General features: G+C 42.3%; 1 protein-coding gene across 3 annotated transcripts in view; it reads left to right on the top strand.

Annotated features, from left to right (window-relative positions):
* ACOT9 (acyl-CoA thioesterase 9) overlaps positions 1 to 20,160 on the top strand; it is a 28,018-nt gene extending 7,858 nt beyond the window's left edge. For 2 of the 3 annotated variants that reach the window (XM_047844321.1, XM_047844320.1), the window contains 12 exons: positions 556 to 726; positions 981 to 1,018; positions 4,809 to 4,892; positions 5,542 to 5,645; positions 11,599 to 11,672; positions 13,754 to 13,821; positions 14,553 to 14,664; positions 14,827 to 14,917; positions 15,091 to 15,176; positions 15,600 to 15,687; positions 15,856 to 16,006; positions 16,458 to 20,160. In XM_047844321.1, the coding sequence (XP_047700277.1) occupies positions 556 to 726; positions 981 to 1,018; positions 4,809 to 4,892; positions 5,542 to 5,645; positions 11,599 to 11,672; positions 13,754 to 13,821; positions 14,553 to 14,664; positions 14,827 to 14,917; positions 15,091 to 15,176; positions 15,600 to 15,687; positions 15,856 to 16,006; positions 16,458 to 16,546 (1,156 nt within the window). In that variant the 3' untranslated portion in view covers positions 16,547 to 20,160. The remainder of the gene's footprint in view (positions 1 to 555; positions 727 to 980; positions 1,019 to 4,808; positions 4,893 to 5,541; positions 5,646 to 11,598; positions 11,673 to 13,753; positions 13,822 to 14,552; positions 14,665 to 14,826; positions 14,918 to 15,090; positions 15,177 to 15,599; positions 15,688 to 15,855; positions 16,007 to 16,457) is intronic. The other variant, XM_047844322.1, reaches the window with a different exon arrangement.
* Positions 20,161 to 20,496: the final 336 nt, after the last annotated feature.

Genomic DNA, 20,496 nt, shown 5'->3' with positions numbered 1-20,496 from the left:
TTACCTTTTGCTTTGCCTTTCATATTTCGTTTAGATATAGTTCATTTTTCTTCCTCTGTCTCTGTTTCCTGAAATCGAAGGCAGAGATAGAGATAAACATAGACATAGACATAGAGAAAGAGAGAGAGAGAGAGTGAGTTGGGGGCACAGAGAATGTGAGAATTGTCAAGGTGAGAAATGGGGATATGGGATTCAGTGGCCACTTTGTTCTTTAGCCCATATATGTATTTGTGCCCATCCCTCTATTTTTAATTTTGATTTGAAATATTCTATTTTTTGAATACACCTTTTGATGAGGGTGAATGTGTGGTTTGTTTAAGTATATTTATATCACTTACAAGTATGTATTACCTTTCTTATCTATAAGCCCAAGACATTTTAACAGAAAGTTTTTAATTTCACTGAGTGCCAAGTGGGGATGGAGGGAAGGAAGAGAAGGTGAGCAGGTCCAGACCTTTTTCCTTCTTTGATAGGGTCTGACCAGCCTGAATGTCAGTGGCATGTGGGATCGCACTGCCCCCTGTGTTTCATGTAGTTTGCCTCCTTTCTTCTCAGAGACCATGTGAAAGCAATGGAGGAAAGAAAATTACTTCAGAGTTTTTTGGCTCAGTCACAGAAAGGACTGCCACCCAGGAGAATGAAAGACAGTTATATCGAGGTTCTCTTGCCTTTGGGTAGTCAGCCTGAATTACGAGAGAAATACTTGACTGTTCAAAACACCATCAGGTAAAACGGCACTCTTTTTATTTATGTCATTTATTTGTTTTTATTTCTTTTGTTACTAAAACTTTGAGATGTAATTTACACACCATACTGTCCACCTATGTAAAGTGTGCATTTGTGTGGTTTTAGTATATTTGCAGAGTTGTGCGGCCATCGCCGCAATTTTAGAACCTTTCATCCACCCAAACTGTATTATTCATTTTTTAAGGGGTGATCATCATGATTTTCATTTAATCACAGTTTTCTTTGTTTCACAGATTTGGCAGGATTCTTGAGGATCTTGACAGCCTAGGAGGTACTGGTATTATTTTAGTATTTCTAAATAGATAGTTATAGCTATATATTGAATCATTTGGCTGGAAAGGGCCTTTTTAATTCTTTAACTTGCCCAGATGAGGACATTCTAAAAGAGCAGTAAAAGAAGGGCAACTATTGCCTCTGAATTGTCATAATTTTTTTTCCTGAAAATGTAGATTCCTGCTGAACAGTTATAATCTGAGTAGTCCTTCTTTCTCATAACTTTTCAAAAAGTCTGAAGTTTTTGGAAAAGTTGTTTGTACAGTACAAAGAATTCTTTTTCTTTGAATCATGTGAGAGAACAGTATTTCCTACAAACCAGGACATTCTCCTACCTAACCACAATACAACTGTCAACATTGGGAAGTTAACCCTGATACATTAGACTGTTTGATTCTTGGACGCAACTCAGCCTTCACCAGTGGTCCTTTGTAGCAGAAGGGATCCATTTCTTTTCTTTTTTTTTTTAATGTTTATTTATTTCTGAGAGAGAGACCAACACAAAGAGTGTGAGCAGGGGAGGGGCAGAGAGAGAGGGAGACACAGAATCTGAAGCAGGCTCCAGGCTCTGAGCTGTCAGCACAGAGCCCGACACGGGGCCCGAACCCACGAGCTGTGAGATCATGACCTGAGCCGAAGTCGGACACCCAACTGACTGAGCCACCCAGGCGCCCCAGAAGGGATCCATTTCTTAATCACGTGTTGCATTTAATTGTTGTGTCAGGAATAGCTCCTCAGTATTTCTCTGACTTTCATGACCTTAATACTTTTGAAGGTTATAGGCCAGTTCTTTTGTACAATTTCTTTCAATTTGGATTTATTTTATGCTTCCCCAAGATGGGATTTGAGACATGCACCTTTGGCAGGAACATCACAGAAGGGATGATGTGTTCTTATTGCATCTCATCAACTGGTGCATAATTCTCATTTGTCCCATTACTGGGATGTTAACTTTGGTTCTCTGATGAAGGCAGTGTATGTCGGGGTTCTTCACTGTAAAGTTACTCTTTGCGCCTTTGTAATTAATAAGTACCTGGTTGGCAGGTAATTTCAGATCTTATAAACATTCCATTCCTTCTCAGACTTCCAATGTATTATTTTAAAATCAGTATGGACTCAAGGATTCCTCTTTTATTGAATGGATTGTAATATGTCGCTGTCATCTCTTGTGGTGCTCAAATTGTGCCGGGACTGTCCCAGTCCCTTCAAGCTGACTTCTGTGTTTTTTTTTAATGTGTCCTCATCATTCTTTGAGCACTTCTTTACTTCCTGGCACAATAATACCTCCTAGGCTCATTTGTACTTTCCCTGCCTCAGTCCTGGAATCAGCCAAATCTCCAAGGAGCTCTGGTTCTTTTTGATGGGGAATGGTAATTAGAAACCAAGATAGGGGTACTGGGAGTGGTCACTGTTGCTGGGGTATCACTGCTCCCATGTTATTTCAGTGGACAAGCTGGAGAATATTTGCACATGCACATAAATTTATATCTATGTTTGTCTATTTATCCATCTCTGAAGACCATGGGCTCACACTGGCAGTTGCAATTCTGGATCAGCACCACAGTTTCATTCATTTCCCCCTTTTCATATTTGTAATTCCTCTTTCCAGTTGGCTCCATTATTCTAAATCTATTTACTTATTTGGTAAGGTCCCCCTGTATGTAGCTCATTTCTTATCTCTGCCACCCCTAGCCTCTCATGGATGCTCCCCTCACCTCACTGGGATTCATACCAGGTCCTGTTCTGCTGGGTCACCCTCCTCATTGTGCTCAAGCTGCAACATGCTGGGCCATCGCTTTTGTTGCCTTCTCTCTTTATGTCCTCCGGCCCTGTTTGGGCTTTAGCACCTTACTCTGGGCTACCTTGCTTGCTCTCACTAATGACTTTTGGACTGAACTGTTGGGAATGGGTTTAAAGAAAGGGTCTAATGACTTCTACAATATAGAAATGAGTCCATTGTTAGGCTTATACCTAGCTGCATGTTTCTTCAGATTAAATAAATTCAGTTAAACATTCTTATTGGCGTTTTAACAAAAACTACACACACACACACACACTCTCTCTCTCTCTCTCTTGACTTTGGTTTATTTAGGTGTCCCTAAATACACAAACTCCCTTGGCATTAACCTGTTTTTTCCTCATTGCCTCCTGTTGATGGCCATTCTTTTCACCTCTCCACTTGATTCTGTTCCTTCAAGTTCTTTAAAGAACTTGCCTTATCACCTAATCTTTCTCTCTCATATCGCAAGCCGTTTCTCAGCTTCACATTCCCTCACCTTCTAAACATATTCAAGGCTCTTCCATCTTATAATGGAAAGTAGGTAAAATCTCCTTCCCTTAGAACACTGTCAAACTATCTTTCTCTTTCACTTCAGAGCTCACTTTATGGAAAGAGTTGGAAAAAGTCATTTGCTCTTACTGCCTCTGTATCTTGACTTCCTGTTTATTTCTCATTCTCACACTTGCTGGCTTCTGTTCCTCAGAGCCATTGAACTGCTCTTGCCAAGCTCTCCATTTTCCCCCTTATTTTGTGATCTAATGGGTGCTTTTCAAGGTTTACCTGACCCTATTGTGGTTCCTGATAAATATTGTTGAGCTCATCCTTGGGCTTTGTGACACTTCTACCTCTCTGGCTGTTCCTTTCCTATCTCCCTTGTAGGTTCCTCTTTTCCTAGTGATCTTTTGAATGTTGGTTATCCCCAGGGTTTTGTCTTCTCCCCTTTTTTTTTGCTCATCTGTACATTCCCAGAGCTTCACTTGTTATCATTATGTGGAATACTTAGGAACCTACATTTCCTGCCCTGCTTTTCTGAGTTCCAGATCACTTTGCCCTCTCGCCTACTGGACATCTCCATTTGGATATGCCCTAGGCTTCTCATATTTAACATGTTGAAAATAGTCCATTTTATTCTTTATTCTCTTTTTCAGTGAATGGTATACCATCTTCAGTCAGGCAAGCTGGAGACCTGAGATTATTAACATATTGAAGAGATTATTAAAATATTCTCTTCTTTTCCATCGATACTGACATTGGCCAGCCACATATGATTTATTCTATGGGTACCACAGAGGCTTTAAGTGGACTTTCTTGCCTTTAGCCTCTTGTTCCCCCAGTGCATCTGTTAGGAGGTGCATGGATGGAAGGATTTTTTTGTCACTTAACAAATATTTATTGGGTGCAGACCCATGTCCTGAGGGCTGAAGATACAAATTTGAATGAATCATGGGGGAAGCAGGGAGGCCACTAAACACGGGAGTATAATACAACTTTAAATGCACAGAAGCATGCTTAGCTTATTAAAATATGGCAAGTATACAGATAGTCTCAAGGTGGTGTAGGAGTCAAAGGTGTTAGGAGGAAGGAGGAATAACTCTAAGTGAAATGGTTGCTTCATGATAAGGAGTCAGAGGGAAAATAGATAGTTGAGTCCTTGTGATTTGTTTCTCTTTTATGAAGATGTTTGATGCTGTTGGACTCATGTGCTGGGTTCTTTTTCTAATTGAGGCAGTGTGTCTCTGTGGAGTGGTGATGGGCCACCTGCTGGGCTTGGGCTTTAGACTTTGGCTTCTTGACCAAATCTAAAATTGAGTGGTTAGTCAGATTAGAAGATCCCCAAATCTCTTCAATGTGTAGAAGTCTTTGGACCTAGGATAAGGCTGCTAGTGGGATATGGGGGGTTGGGTCTTCAAAACAAGAGAAGACTTTTTATGGATTCAGGGATTCAGTTGTAAATTTTGAGCAATAATCTTGCTTTTCCTTTCTTTGGTTCTCTTCTTTTTTCTTACAGTTCTCATTTGCTACATGCACACCAAGATTCATTCAGCTAAGGCGTCTCCTCTGTCTATAGTTACAGCCCTGGTGGACAAGATTGGTAAGCAATATTATTTTCTATGGATACTTAGAATTCTTAGTAATCACAAGAGATTATTGAAATTAGAGGAAATATTTTCGTTTTATGGAAAAATTTTTATGTATATATACGTATGAAAATGTCTCATGGTATATACTAAAATACATATTTATTAAAATGATCTTTGAGTGGAAGGGTTTTGTTTTGCATAAGTGCAGTTTTATTTTTTTTAGTTTTAAAAATGTTTGTTTATTTATTTTCATGATGTTTATTTATTTTTGAGAGGGAGAGTGCAAGTGGGGAAAGGGCAGAGAGAGGGGGAGACAGAGGATCCAAAGCAGACCCTGTGCCATCAGTAGAGAGCCCAGTGTGGGACCTGAACCCACCAACTGCAAGACCATGAACTGAGCTGAAGTCAGATGCTTAACCGAGTGAGCTACTCAGGCGCCCCTCCAGTTTTAGTTTTTATATTCTTTGCATTGTCTACATTTTTCAAAAAGGTATACAGTTCTCTTTTGTATGTCAAAAACGTTCTTTTTAATTTTGAAGACTAAAAAAAAGAAAAAAGGAAAAGTGGTGGAATTTGCCAGAATATAAAATGAAATTTTCCTTTTGTAATACGGAAAATTTGGGGTGTGGTTTGAACTCAGATTGACTTTCTGTTTCGCAGATATGTGTAAGACGAGCTTAAGTCCAGAACAGGACATCAAGTTCAGTGGCCATGTCAGCTGGGTTGGGAAGACATCCATGGAAGTGAAGATGCAAATGTTTCAGGTATGTATTCGTCTAAAGGTTGCTGGCTTGTTCCAATACAACCAGCTAGTCCCAGTGAAAGAAAAGCATATTTACCTATGCTTTTTACCTATGCTATACCTATGACAGGTATATAGCTCACCAGTTCTAGAAAAAGAATTGAAAATTCATGTCATGCAGATGGTGGGTTATTAATGTGTTCTTCCTGGACAAAGACTGACACTTTGTTTGGTGTCTCGGTTCATTGTTTATTACTTTCAAATCATATATGGCTACGTGTCAAGGTGCTTATTTCTGGTTTTGCCCCAGAGAATTTCACAAAAGTCTGAGTTACATCAGGCACGAATGGTACTTACTGGTCCCTGTGTTAGTTTCCTCGGGCTGCTGGAACAAAGTACCACAAACTGGGTGGCTAAAAATAACAAATTAATTATCTCACAGTTTGGCAGCCAGAAGCCCAGAATCAAGGCTTCAGCATGACCATGCTCCCTCTACAGTTTGTAGGGGGAGAATCCTTCTTTGCTTCTTCCTATCTTCTCATGGTTTGGTGGCATTCCTTGGTATTCCTTGGCTTGCAGCTTGAACGCTTTGATCTCGGCTTCCATTGCCACGTGCTCTTTCGCCCTTGGGTGTCTGTGCCTTTGCGTCTCTCCTCTTCTTCTTCTTTTTTATTAAATAATCTCTTTGCCCAGCGTGGGGCTGAGACTCATGACCCCAAGATCGAGAGTTGCATGCCCTACCGACTGAGCCAGCCAGGTGCCCCTCTTCTCTTCTTATAAGGACATCAGTAATATGGGATTAAGGGACCACCCTACTGCAATATGACCTCATCTTAACTGATTATATCTGAAACGGCCCTATTTCTAAGTAAAGGTATGTTCGGAGGTACCAAGGGGTAGGACTTCATATATTTTTGGAGGACACAAGTCAACCCATAACAGTCACTTAGACTAAAGGTAGCAGTTAGGAACAGCCCCACTAAGGAGCAGAACTCTGAGTAGCTGTTATAAAGAAATGAAGAAATTTGACAAGAAACAAGTACCTCAAAGAGGATAATAGCACAGAAATCAGATAATTCAGAGTATGTCCCACGTTTCATTGTGAAAATTTATTTAAGAATGACTCATTCTGGGTGCACCTGGGTGGCTCAGGTAAGCTGCCAGCTTTGGTTCAGATCATGATCTTGCGGTTGAATTTGAGCTCTGCCTTGGGCTCCGTGCTGACAGTGCAGAGCCTGCGTGGAATTCTCTCTCTCTCTCTCTCTCTCTCTCAAAAAAAAAAAGAATGACTCATTCTGGTGAGCACAGCATAACGTATAAACTTGTTGAATCACTGTGTTGTACACCTGAAACTAATGTGACATTGTCAACTATGCTCAAATAAAAAAAATAAGGAAAAAAAAAGAATGACTTCTTCAGTTACGCCGGAGTATTTAGTAGGCTCATTATTCAGATAGACTTTTTCTCTTCTGGAATTATGAAGTACTTCACCTTTTGGAAAAAGTCTAAAGCTTGTTCTGCAGTAACTAAAGTTTTTGTCAAAATAGTTAAGTAGTTTTTTATTTGGGGCTCTCTGTAAGCAGTTGGATTCTTTAAGTTCCATGTTGTCATAGCTGACAGTAATACTGTTGTTAGAACAAAACACAGTAAGCATGATGGGGATGCTGCTATGATTAGTCCACACTGTTTTTTTTTAAGTTTATTTGTTTTGAGGGGCGGAGAGGGGCAGAGAGAAGGAGGAGGAAGAGGAGGAGGGAGAGGAGGTGGAGGGAGATGGAGGGAGGGAGAGAGAGAATGAGAATGAATATCTCAAGCAGGCTCCATGCCCAGTAAGGAGCACAACTCGGGGCTTGATGCAACCACCCTGGGATCATGACCTGAGCCGAAGTCAAGAGTCGGACATTTAACCGACTGGGTTGCCCAGGCGGCCCCTGTCTGCATTTTTTAATCTTCATGGTTGATTCCTAGACTGCTCAGATTCCTGCCATAGGAATCAAGGTAATTTGAATCTGGGCCAAATAGGTTGAAAAGAGTTACAGGAGTTATTGTGGGGAGAGGGCCAATGAAAATCACTGTCAGACAAGTACAAACTTCTGTTTTAAGTTTGTATTTCTCATTGACCATTTTGACTAGTAACTCAAGACTTGAGTGATCCTTTCTATTCCAGATAGGAAGCTTGGCGGTAGGTGCTTTGCCTCTGGTTTAGGTACATGTAGGTTCAAATCCCAACTCTGCTGCTTATTAGCCATGTGAATGTGGGTAAATTACTTACCTTCTCTGAGTTTGCATTTTCTCAAGTGTAACGTGGAAACAGTAATAGTACCATGTTTTATTGTGTGGCAAGCATGAAATGAAAAAACAACCTAACCATAGGAATTAGTTGGTACATTGCCTGTCACACAGTAACCACTAATCAAATGTTGACAATAATGTTCATTTATTATCATTACTATGGAGGTGATCCCAAATATTTTCTGGGCTTGACCTTCAGACTCATCTTTCTGCACGCCTGTTTTATCTCTCCTCCTACACGTGCTCTTGCTACCTTAAATCAGGTGTGTGACAAACTGAGTACCTCAGCTTCCTTCCCAATCCTGATCCTCCTCCATTTCCCCCTTTGCTGCCCTGGGTCCAAACCTTTGTCATATCTTTAATTTCGTCCTTTCCTATACAGCCTTTTGCCAAGTCTTGCAAATTCATCACCCATAGCAACCCACCAGAGAGCTCTTTCTTCCCTTTCCTCTCGGCCTCTGTGTTTCATTCAAGGCCTCACTGCCTCCTTTGTGAGTACCTTAACTGTCTTTTAATAGTCTACCTGCCTCTAGTCTTTGCTCTCTCTGTTAATTGTACAGATTTTTATGAGTTAGATCTTATAAAGGCAATCTTAAATCACATTGCTTTCCTTCTCCAAACCCTTCAGTGACCATTATCTGTGGATTAAAGTCTGAACTCTTTTGACTAGTTAGGATCTAAGGTGCTCCACAAACTGGCTCCCACCTGCCTTTACAACTGTAGTCCCTCTGACTTATCATTCCTATACCTTCTTAGAGCTTGCTGATGGACATTTTGAGAATTCAAAGAATAGGGAGTTACTCATTTTTGCATTCTTTTTTTAATGTTTGTTTATTTTTGAGAGACAGAGAGAGAGAGAGGGCGAGTGAGGGGGAGGGACAGAAAGAGAGGGAGGCCAGAATCTGAAGCAGGCTCCAGGCTCTGAGCTGTCAGCACAGAGCCTGATGTGGGGCTCAAAAGCACAAACTGAGAGATCATGACCTACCCTGAAGTTGGACGCTTAACCGACTGAGCCACCCAGGGGCCCCTCAATTTTGCATTCTTGATGCTTGGCACTAGTAGGTGTTCATTATAATAAACCATAATGTAAACAGTGAGTGAGTAGGATGAGTATCATTGCTTATTCTTTTTTCTTGCCTGAAATCCTCATGTTCTGGCTCCACACATTCGTATTCTACCTCTGCTTCCAGGCCACCTTATGCTCAATCCTTCCCTGATCCTTCCAGCTCATAGCACCTGTTCCTTCCCCATGACTTCTGATTCTTTCTCCTGGTACCTGCTCTTCTCCTCCGCAGAGCAGCATATGAACACATCTTTTCTCTTCGACTACACTGTAGGCTCCTTGACATAAGCAGCATCTGGGTGTGAGTCACCTAGCCCACTTCCTCGTGTCCATTCATTTAACATTCACTTAGCAGTTTATCGAATGCGTGTTCTGTGCTCAGTGTATAGCAGTGAGCTAAACAACGTTTCATTCTCTTACAGTTTACATTCTAGTAGTGCTTGATAATTTTCTGCCTCAACTCATACATCATCAATCATTGATTGTTTTCTATCTGCCAGTCTTTGTGCTAAGTGCTAGGCATACAAATGTGAGTAAAAATGGTCTTTGTCCTCAAGGAAGGCGTGCTGGAATCGGTGATTATGATATACAGATGGTCCCTGACTTAGGGTGGTTTGACTTCCTATTTTTTGGCTTTATGATGGTGTGAAAGAGTGTTCAGTAGAAAGTGTACTTTAAAGTTTGAATTTTGATCTTTTTCTGGGCTGGTGATATGTGGTGCTGGGCAGTGGCAGTGAGTTGCAGTTCCTGGTCAGCCACGCCATCAGGAGGGTAGAGGACTGACGCACTTGCAACCCGCCTGTCCCCATATGGCTTTTCTGTTTTATACTCTCTGAACGGTATTAAATAAGTTCCCTGACATATTCAACACATTGTTATTAACGAGGCTTTATGTTAGATGCTTTTGCCCAATTGCAGGCTAATATAAGTGTTCTGAGCATGTTTAAGATAGGCTAGGTAAGCTGTGATGTTCTTTAGTTTATGTGTATTAAATGCATTCTTGACTTAAGATATTTTCAATTTATGATGGATTTGTGGGGATGTGACCTCGCTGTAAGTCGAGGAGGATCTGTAGTATATTAAGTATCATGCAGCTTTTCTCAACAGAGGCACTCCTGGCATTGGATGTAGGAAAAATTCTTAGTTATGCAGGACAGTCCCCCGCACTGTGAGGTGTTTAGCTCCTTGGTTACCCCTGCCCGGCTAGTGATGTCCCTCAAGCCGTGTAACAACCAAAACCAGTTCTGCACATTTCCAAGTGTTCCCCGTGGGAGTAGTATCTATCTCTGTTACATTGAGTACCACTTTCAGGGAGGACTTTGTTTCCAGTCTGGTGGCAAACCAAGGAAGGGATGATGACCTCTGCCTGGGGAGGGGGCAGGGGTGGGGAGAAGTGTCTTGAGGAAGGTGGCTGTGAGGAAGGCCCAGGCTCAGGCATGGATGGGAGGAGTTCAACAGCACGGTACATTCCAGACCTCCAAGTTGTCAGGTGTGCTTAGGGAAAGGTTGCAGGTGTGAGGGGCGTGTTTGGTGAGCAGAGAGGAATCTGGACTCTGTCGTGGAGAGCTTTATATATATTGCCAGCAAGCTTAGAGCAGATGTGGGAAGAAGGTTGAGTGGGAAGGTGATGTGGGCCTGAACAGACAGCAGCGAGGAGGACTAGTGAGGAGGTTTGTTGAAGAGTGAGCCTAGTATGCCCTCAGCTTATGATAGGACTTTATGATATAACTTCCCTGGAAGTACTGATTCCTAGAGGATGAAGAAATACCTCAAAGCCTCAAAGGCTTGTACATTGTAACTATTTCACTCATTACGTGGAATGACCAGTGATCCTTACCCCTTCTTGGGAGCCCCCTATGCTCAGCTAAGGGGGCACAAACGTGTGCTGGTAGCTGGCATACTGAAGTTCCCTGAATATTCTAATGTCCATGAGAGCGGTGGGCACTTCACCTGGCTTTGTGTGCCATTGTGAGGACAGGTAGGCCTCAAGAAAGCCAGAACTTTGCATAATGCAGGACAGTTAGGTGACGGTGATGCAGAGGGTCCCTCTGTGACCCTTGCCCTTGAGTCTCAGTCACGCATACTTCCAAAGCCCGTAGGTCATGTCCATCTCAGCCCTTCTCGCATGGTGTACTGTTTGAATTTTGGGGTGTCTTTCTCCTTTTCCAAGACCATAGCCTTCTTGGTCTTGCTCCATTCCCACCCAGAGCTTAGTTCTGTGTCTGGCAACTCAGCAGATGGTGGTTAATGATGCACTTTTCTTTTTCTTTTCTTTTCTTTCTTTTTAAATTTTTTAATGTTTATTTATTTTTGAGACAGAGGGAGACAGAACATGAGTTGGGGAGGGGCATAGAGAGAGGGAGACACAGAATCTGAAACAGGCTCCGGGCTCTGAGCTGTCAGCACAGAGCCCGATGCGGGGCTCGAACCCACGAACCGTGAGATCATGACCCGAGCCGAAGTCGGACGCTTAACCTGCTGAGCCACCCAGGTGCCCCAGCACTTTTCTTTTTCTAATTGCAGCCCTTTCCAAAGCATGCATGACATCTGTTAGAATTGTCATAGGTCTTCTTGTTAAATGTATTTCTTATGTCTGTATTTTCTTTCCACTGTTCTTTAGTTACACGGCAATGAATTTTGTCCTGTTTTGGATGCAACCTTTGTAATGGTGGCTCGTGATTCTGAAAATCAAGGGTAATTGCTGTTTTTTCCTAATTCTTTATTTTGGAAGACTTCAAAGAAACACAAAACTGGAGAGAAGACTATAATGAAATTTCCATATATTCATCACCTAGACTTAGAAGTTTTAACACTTTTGCCATATTTGCTTCATCTTTTTATTAAAAGTATATTATTTTCTTTATTATATATATATTTTTAAATGTTTATTTATTTTTGAGAGAGAGAGAGAGAGAGCGAGAGACAGAGTGAGCAGGGGAGGGGCAGAGAGAGAGGGAGACACAGAATGTGAAGCAGGCTCCAGGCTCCGAACTGTCAGCACAGAGCCCGATGCGGGGCTTAAACTCACAGACCGTAAGATCATGACCTGAGCCAAAGTCGGACACTTAACTGACTGAGCCCTCCCCCGCCCCCAGGAGCCTCAATGAAATCATGGATTTTAATAGTAAATGTATTTCAGTAAATTGCAGCCATTGTTCTTGATGCTCAGAGCGTACTGTGTTTGGGCAGTGGGAGCTCCTTTAAAACGGCTCCTGGAGTAAACTTGTTTCACATTTCCCCACCAGTCTTCCTGTTCTCTGGTACGGTGGGATATCTTGGGCTCACTTTACACATTTTCTTCCTCAGGCCCAGAATCAGCCATTTCTCTGAGGAGTCTTGGGGTTCCTCTTAGTGAGTACTGGTATTTAGAGACCAGAATCTGGGCACTAGAACTATATTTTCTACTCATTTGTCATTATTTCTAAGCCTTTTCAGTGGACAGAGTTAGGATGTATATTAAAAAGCAACAAATATTGGACCTCGTGAGTTAATGTACCATCAATTCCAAGTCAGATTGGATTTTACAGATTTTAATTTATTTGGCTTCATACTTTTTTCCCCTTAAGTTGAATTCTTGGTTCCTAACAGCAGTCACCCGGAAGGCATTCGAACAGGGGGAAAAAACTGTTGAACTGTGGGGGGTGGGTGCTGGGCTGGGAGGAAATAGTACAGGATTGCTATTGGTATAGGACAGAGTCTGGGGGCCTGTGGGAATCTAATTTGTATTAGAAACTTGAGGTAGAGGTCCTCATTGAGAAATCTTTGCTGCCTCATGAAAAACTGCCTTGGAAGAGTGAGTTAAGGTCAAACAGATGTGAGTGTAGAATGCTACTCTTCACTTTCCCACTGGGCTGGGCAGGCCTGCGGGTCCTAGGGGCTGGCCCTGGGTGGGGGACTCCTTTCCGGCCCTGTGGCATTATTTAAAATTTCTCTCCCATTGTTTCCATTGTTGTTTCATCAAATCTTTGGATTCTACCACAGTGAAAGCACCCCCCCCATCTGTTTTCTTTTTTGAGAAATTTGCCACCTTCAGAAAAGTAGAATGATGCAGTGAGCACCCAGAGAGCCCTCACCTTCAATTCACCAATTGATATTTTGTCTTACCCTCTCTCTATAAATACACACATGTACACACTCTTTCCCTGAATCATTTGAAAGTAAGTTTGAGACTACTTCACCCCTGGATAGTCCAGCATCTGTCTCCTAATAATAAGGTTATTCTGTTACACAGCCTCGATGCCTTTATTATATCCAAGAAATTTAAGTGAGACAGTTATATATCTAATATACAATCCATATTCAGACTTTACCATTTGTCCCTAAAATATCTTTTATAGCTCTTTCCCCGGGTCAGGATCTGATCGAAGATCATGTATGGCATGTAGTTATTATGTTGTTTTTTTTTTAAAGCGTCCCCCTGCCATTTTCTCTCTCTGAAGACGTTGACATTTTTGGAAGGGTCCAGGCCAGTTGTCCTGTAGAATATTCTACAGCGTATTTTTGACTGTTTCCTCATTATGACAATCAGGGGAAACTTTTTGGTGAGAGGCAGTGTTCTTTTTATAATGGGAACTTTCTAGTATACAGCTTACTCTGTAACTAGAGGGCTCCTTACTTGTTCCTGGGTTATTATATGAAACAGTGAGTAAGCATTACCTAAAACAAACAGCAGAGACTTGGAAACCAGTGGGTAAATTGTTCACCTTCCACCTTTCCTGGGGAAAACTGTATTTATAAGCCTCTTAAACTGTATTCTTTTCATTTCTCCTCTTTAGGCCGGCATTTGTAAATCCACTCATCCTTGAAAGCCCAGAGGAAGAAGAACTCTTTAGACAAGGAGAATGTATATTAATTTGTTTATGATAAGATACAGTTCTGCAAAGCACACTAGCTGTACTGCAGAAGAGGTTATTTAAGAGCATGTATGGACTGTTCATACCAGTCAAGTAGTCTTACTCATGCTGAGAATTTATTGAAATTAAAAATACCTTATTTTTGATTCCAGAATCCATAGTGTAACAGTTTTCCTGATTAGACAATACTTGTTAAGTGCAAAAATTTGTTTTCTCATTTTTAGTAAAATGGGAAATGTATCTTAGTGAAATAACTGCTGGTCAGGGCTCTGGTTCAGGATGGTCTTTTTAAAAACTTTTTTAAATGTTTATTTTATTTTAGAGAGAGAGAGAGGCAGAGAGAGAGGGAGACAGAGGATCTGAAGTGGGCTCCACACTGACAGCGCAGAGCCCAATGGGGGACTCAAACTCATGGACCGTGAGATCATGACCTGAGCTGAAGTTGGACGTTTAACCAGCCGAGCCACCCAGGCGCCCTGGATGGTCTAAGTGTGGTCTTTAAGTGGTCTCACACTGAGCCAGTGTATTTCCGTGTGAAAGCAGGGAGTCGCTGGACACTTTATGTAGCCTCAGCAGCCTTCTTTGGGATATATGTACAGTTTCCGGTGGGCTTTTTGAAGTCAGGAGATACTGCCTTTGTAGGGTCCGAGGCAGCCAAGGTCAGGAAGTGCAGTGCTGCAGTGGGACCCTCCTGATCGTAGCTCCTTGTCCTGTGTTCCAGTGAACAAGGGGAGAAGGGTTGCCTTCAGCTCCACATCATTACTGAAAATGGCTCCCAGTGCCGAGGAGAGGACAACCATACATGAGATGTTTCTTAGCACGCTCGATCCAAAGTAAGTTAGGATGGTGAGATTCCAGGTTGGGAAAGCATTTAAACCTTGGCCTTCTCCAGAGCCACGTGGGCCTCAACATCTTGGGAGTTGTTTGCATATATTTTACCTTTCATCAGTAAAAGCATGGCATTAAGAGGGTTTCCTGAATCTCCTTTTGTACAGGACTATAAGTTTTCAAAGTCGAGTTTTACCCCCTCATGCGGTGTGGATGGAGGATTCAAAACTGAAGAGCTTGGAAATTTGCCACCCTCAGGTATTGTAAGCCAATGAAAAATCATCTAAAGAGGATAACTTGCTTTGGTGATTCTCATCTAAAATTTGATCCGCCTTCAAACTGACCTCTGTTCTGTGGCATTAATTCCTTTGTTCTGTATATGAGGGTGGTCATGAGCTTGTATTTGTTAATAATTATTTTATGCCCTATAGGAGCGGAACATTTTCAATCGGATCTTTGGTGGTTTCCTTATGAGGAAAGCCTATGAACTTGGATGGGCTACTGCTTGTAACTTTGGGTGAGTTTGGCAGTGTGGCGCCAGTAAAAGTATTCAACTTCTGAGAGACAGTTTGCAGTACCCCGTTGAAAAGAACCATTTTAGGCCAGTCTGGATGTGTTGGGATATGTGCTTTGTTTTTCAATCAATTTCACACTGATACCACCTCCACTTGGTCTTCATTTTCAAAGGCTGTTGCTCTGACTTTGTCAGTTAGTGCATTAAAGACCTACTGAGAAAAGGTGATGACAGTGCAGAAAGGAAAAGATAGAGTGGTGATCTCGTCACATTGGCATCCCTTACCATTTCTCACTGGTATGATTATTTGCCCCTTCCCTAGGTTTATTCTCTTATCATTCACATTTTGCTTCAGCTGATTGTTAGGGGAGAAATAGACATCATCTGAATTTTGTGGTTGACCCAAATTCTGCCTTTGTCTGCTAGTGGTTCCCGACCGTTTGTAGTAGCAGTGGATGATATCATGTTTCAGAAACCCGTTGAGGTTGGATCACTGCTGTTTCTTTCTTCGCAGGTAGGTGTGCGATGAGGGATGAAATAAATTTTTTATCACTTGGGCCCAGAAGAGAAGGTTTTTTTTTTTTTTTTTTTTTTTTTAATTCTAAAGCCACTGTTTCTCTTATGACTGGCTTTTCTCCCCTTCCTAATGCACTTGATTAACTATCAGGTCTAAATCTCTTAGGTTTGCTTTACTCGGGACAATTACATTCAAGTCAGAGTGCACAGTGAGGTGGCCTCTCTTGTGAATAAAGAGCATATGACCACCAATGTCTTCCATTTCACGTTCATGTCAGAAAAAGAAGTGCCCTTGGTTTTCCCCAGAACCTACGGAGGTAAGCAGCAATGTCTGTCCTTAGTGAATGGAAGAACGTATAAAGAAATTTTTCTTCTTTTAAATTGTTGTAGGAAGCATAGAGATGCCTCTTAGCTCCAAGAACGTATCTCTAGGAGATAGCGCTTTCGAGGGTCTGCAGCCCTGACGGCCAGGATGCCTCATGGCCTGCAGGCTGCCGTTGCTGCTCTGCCTGACCTGGCTACCGTCTGAAGGGTCAGTCCAGCTGTAAGTGGCCACTGGTGGTCAGAGACTGGTGCAGCCACAGGAAAGGGGCACGAATCGAGGCTCACCCCTCAGGATCCTTGCACACCCCCAGCCTGACAGGGTCTGCCTAGAGCCATTTTTGCATGCTCCTTGTTGCCCTCGTGTTCCCAAGTAGCCTAGCTGTCCGTACAATGATTTTGTAAGGTGCCATAGGCTTCTCCATGGTTCTCTCTTTTGTGTTTCAGAGTCCATGTTGTATTTAGATGGGCAGCGGCATTTCAACTCCATGAGTGTACCGGCGAACTTGAGAAAGGACTACCTTGTGGAGCCCTAGGAAAACCATGCTTGTTTATGAGCAGCCCTCCATGGTGGCATAGTGCCCAGTGAAAGCCCGATTAAGTGTTTTGGTTTCAGTCTTTATTCTCATCTTCTGTTGAGAAGAAGAATGTATTCAACCTTTAGGATGATCAGCAAAGCAGAACAAGAGAGTGGCTGGGTGGGGCGGAGGAAGAGGGAGTTATTAAACAATAAACACTCTCAAGACAATTTAAATTAGAAACCTACCATGTCACCTCCTGTGTGGTAAAGAAATGAGGGCAGAATGCCTTTATATGCAGTTGGAAACGTTTATTTTCTTAAGCTTATCACAAGCTATCCGTATGTGCAGTTTCCTGCCAAGGTATTTGGAGGGCATTCCTTAAGCCTGACGCTGCAGTTCCCCTGTATTGTCTAAATCCCATCAACCCTACATGAGTCCTCTGTGTTTTGCCTGCCTCTCCTTCCCAGCTTTGTTTGTTGGCAGGAGGCAGATGAAAAGTCGGGGTGAAGGGAGCGAACAAAAGGTAAGGCATTTGGAAGGATTTGTGGGAAGCTTTAAGCCTAAAGCCATACCAAGAGGAGGTGTTCAGAGATGATCTGTATGAGGACACACCGGACCATGTGTTCATTCTTTCGTTCACCAGATAGCTTTTCACACTCTACTCGGAGCTGGCCAGGATATATCTGATTCAAAAACAGGAACAGTGACAATAATGGCTGCTTATGCTTGCTGAACACTTGCCATGTGCTAAGGCACTGTCCTGAGCACTTGACGTGTATTAGCTCATGTATTTCTTCCACCACCACTAGAGGTAGGTTCTCTAACCCTCTCAGGTTAGGTCACTCAAGCACAGACAGGTTAAGTGACCTGCTCATGGTCTCACAGCTAGTAAGTGGTGGTGCTGGCATTCAGAGGCAGGCAGTGGTGCTGGCATTCAGAGGCGTGTGGCGCCAGGGCACACTTGACCAGTACATGGGACTGCTTTCTGTGTCCAGGATCACAGTGTCACCTAGGAACCCAAAGGGAGGTATTCTCATGAGTCTAGCCAAGACAAAGTTCCTTTCTTGATGGGATGGGAGGTCGATTGAGTCCGGGAGAGACAAAAACCAGGCTTTTGGGAAGAAAAGAGTCCTCTCTGGCAAGGTGTTTCCCCACACTGTACTTGCACCATCCTGAACTTCTCTGGGCCCTTCAGTACAGCATTTTGCAGATTTACCTGTGACTCGGTGGGGACTCTGGGAGTTGTGTGAATGTGTTAAGGGCAGTTCAATGAAGAGACCTACTGTCTGCTGTCGTACAGATTATATGTTATACATTTAAACATTTTTTGCTTATTCACTGAGATTCTTTCTAGAACTTTTCTTGCTATTCTAAGCATGGCTCCAGTAAATATCCTAAATAGCTAAAATATTTAACCTTTAAATGATTTCCTTAGGAAAATTGCAGAGAAGTGATACCTAGGTCAGAATAGTGTGCACACATTGAAGGCTTTGAATATGCATTTCACATAACCTTCTAGAACAGTTGGAGACCTTCATTTACTCATCGATTTCCCTGAAGTTTGCCAAGTTTTATTCTTTTTAAAAATCTTTGCCCTTTTGATAGGTGAAAAAGGGTATTTGTTAATGGGCTGTCTTTGAATTTTGCCGAGATTGAACTTTAAAAAATTGCTTATTGTGTTTTTAGTTAAATTACTAGTTCAGGTATGGATATCAGAATCTTAACTCAGAACCTGTTCCCTCCCATTAAAGGTTTTCATATGATAAGGACAACAGGTTTTGATTTTTATTAAAACAATTTTTTTAGGGTTTCATTTTTAATACAGGACTTGGAGAAGATGAGATGAAGCGAAGTATGAAGGACATACAGTAGGCTCTAGATATTTAGTGTTCTGTTCCTCTTTAAAGATAGTGAGTGTGTGGTCCTAGCACCATTACGTGTTGAGCATGGAATTTCCTAATGTGGGTTGGACATGGTTTTGTACTGAGTTGTCCATCCCGAGACATCCTAATTTTACTTCAGGCATTTATTACCAAGTTCTTTGTTTTTTGCTTAGACATTTCTTCAGTTGGTCTTCGAGGATGGTGTCTTTAACACTGGTTTTTCAGAAGAATTGACACTGATATGCTGTGCACTATGTTGTGCGTGCCCTTGTGATGCCGTGGATCCATTTCTTGTGGAACCTGAATACTCTGCACATTCCCTTTGCTACCCGCGTTCTCTGTGACGATCTGCTTTCTCTCATCTCTTAGAGCCCAGAGCTTGATGGCTGAAGAATGGAAGTCTCCCCTCCCACCTCACACCCGTTACCCCAGGGAATTCAACATTTTAGTTTTCTTTTTGATAAGCTTGTGCAGAGAGAAAGACCCTTTATCTTCCTAAAGGCATATTTGAGTCTGTGGGATGGCCAGGCCCACCCGGGGAGTTCTTGTCCCTGTGGCCTTGGCTGCAGTCACCTAGGCAGCTGTAGGCAGCTGTGTGCAGCCAGGGGCGTGTCTGGGGCCGGAACATCTGGCACCTCAGCTGGGGTGGCTGGAATCGGGTGGGGGTTGGCCAGACCTCTTAACAGGCTGGTTGGATTTTTTAAATGGTGTCTTGAGGCCTCCAAGAGCAGCCAGCCAGAGTTTTAGATCCTAACTACACCATCCTCCTGCCTCTCAAAGCCATTTTCATGCTGGGAACAATCAGTGATGTCCTGGAAGTTGACAAAGAAGGTACCTCGGATACTAGTGCTAATGAAATAGTCTTGTATAAACATTTATTAACAAGTAACACTGGGAAACACTGCATAGGATACCCCTCCTCTGGTAGTTTTTAAAGCATATTAGGTTACAAAAGACTCTGAAAAGTAGGTCCGTAAGAACACCTGTTTAACTTTGTTTAATCAGCTTTTGTGAAATTTAGTTGGCCATGGTCCTTTTTTCTTATTAATACCTATTAATAAATTGCACACATGAGAAGAGGGAGGCAAAAGGAAGTGCATTAGAGGATGGTGAAGGGTAGTTTATATTTGCTTCCATTTTGATACGGAGAAGACAAGTTTGTTACCAATTTCTGTTTCTCGCCAGAGCCTCAAGCTCAAATTCAGTGTTTTATGCTTTACAACAAAAACATTTGAGAGGAGTTAGGGATTCTTTATTTGGTTCCAGAACCCCATGACAACTTGTATATTGGTGAAGTGCTGCAATAATCAGTGGGAAGGTGTAATCATCATAAAAAAGGAACTTTTATGTATGACTAACATATTGGAGTCTTAGTATGTGTCAGGCAATATGCTAATGACATTCAGATGTATTTGCTCATTTAATCCTTACAGCCACCTTTGGAGGTCAATAGCATTGTTACCCACATTTTGCAGAGAGAGGTGAGGCTGCAAAAGGGACAGGGACTATATATGTAATCTCAGGATACAGTTAGGTCTCTAACCATGAGAGATGATGGTGAAATAGTTTTGGGATTTTAGTTCCCTTATAGAATAGATTTTCACTGCATTTGTGATTGACTCTCTGAATCGACTTGTGAATGGTTCCCCCCCCACCACCCTTTTCCTGGGCTACAAATAATGCATTACTGTAAAATAGGTAACCAAAAAGAGGAATTAAAAAGGATTGAGCAAGTTCAAAAATGGATTTAACGGTCTTGACTCATCATGTTGCTTTTAGATAAGACTTTTGTGTCATAAAACTTTTAATCTAAGGGGATCAATCTGAGGTGGATTTGGGGGTCCTTTCACCCAGAGGGCGGGTTTCTGGAAGGCAGTGTGCAGTGATGTGAAGTACTGTTGGTGTGAATGTCCATACCTGGGAGGTCTTGCCTAGGGCTCTCTGCCACTGGCTAGGTCTGGGAGTGGGCTAAGGGCTTCATCTCTTCAAGTTGTTTTCCATCCCATAAAAGGAGGGGCACCTTCTTCATTCCATAGTCCCCCGATTTAGGTCTATATTGTTTCGCTTGATTCGGCTGTTTGG

Source organism: Prionailurus viverrinus, chromosome X (genome assembly GCF_022837055.1).
Source record: "Prionailurus viverrinus isolate Anna chromosome X, UM_Priviv_1.0, whole genome shotgun sequence".
NCBI classification, from domain to species: Eukaryota; Metazoa; Chordata; class Mammalia; order Carnivora; family Felidae; genus Prionailurus; species Prionailurus viverrinus.
This window is presented reverse-complemented; position numbering and strand designations above follow the sequence as displayed.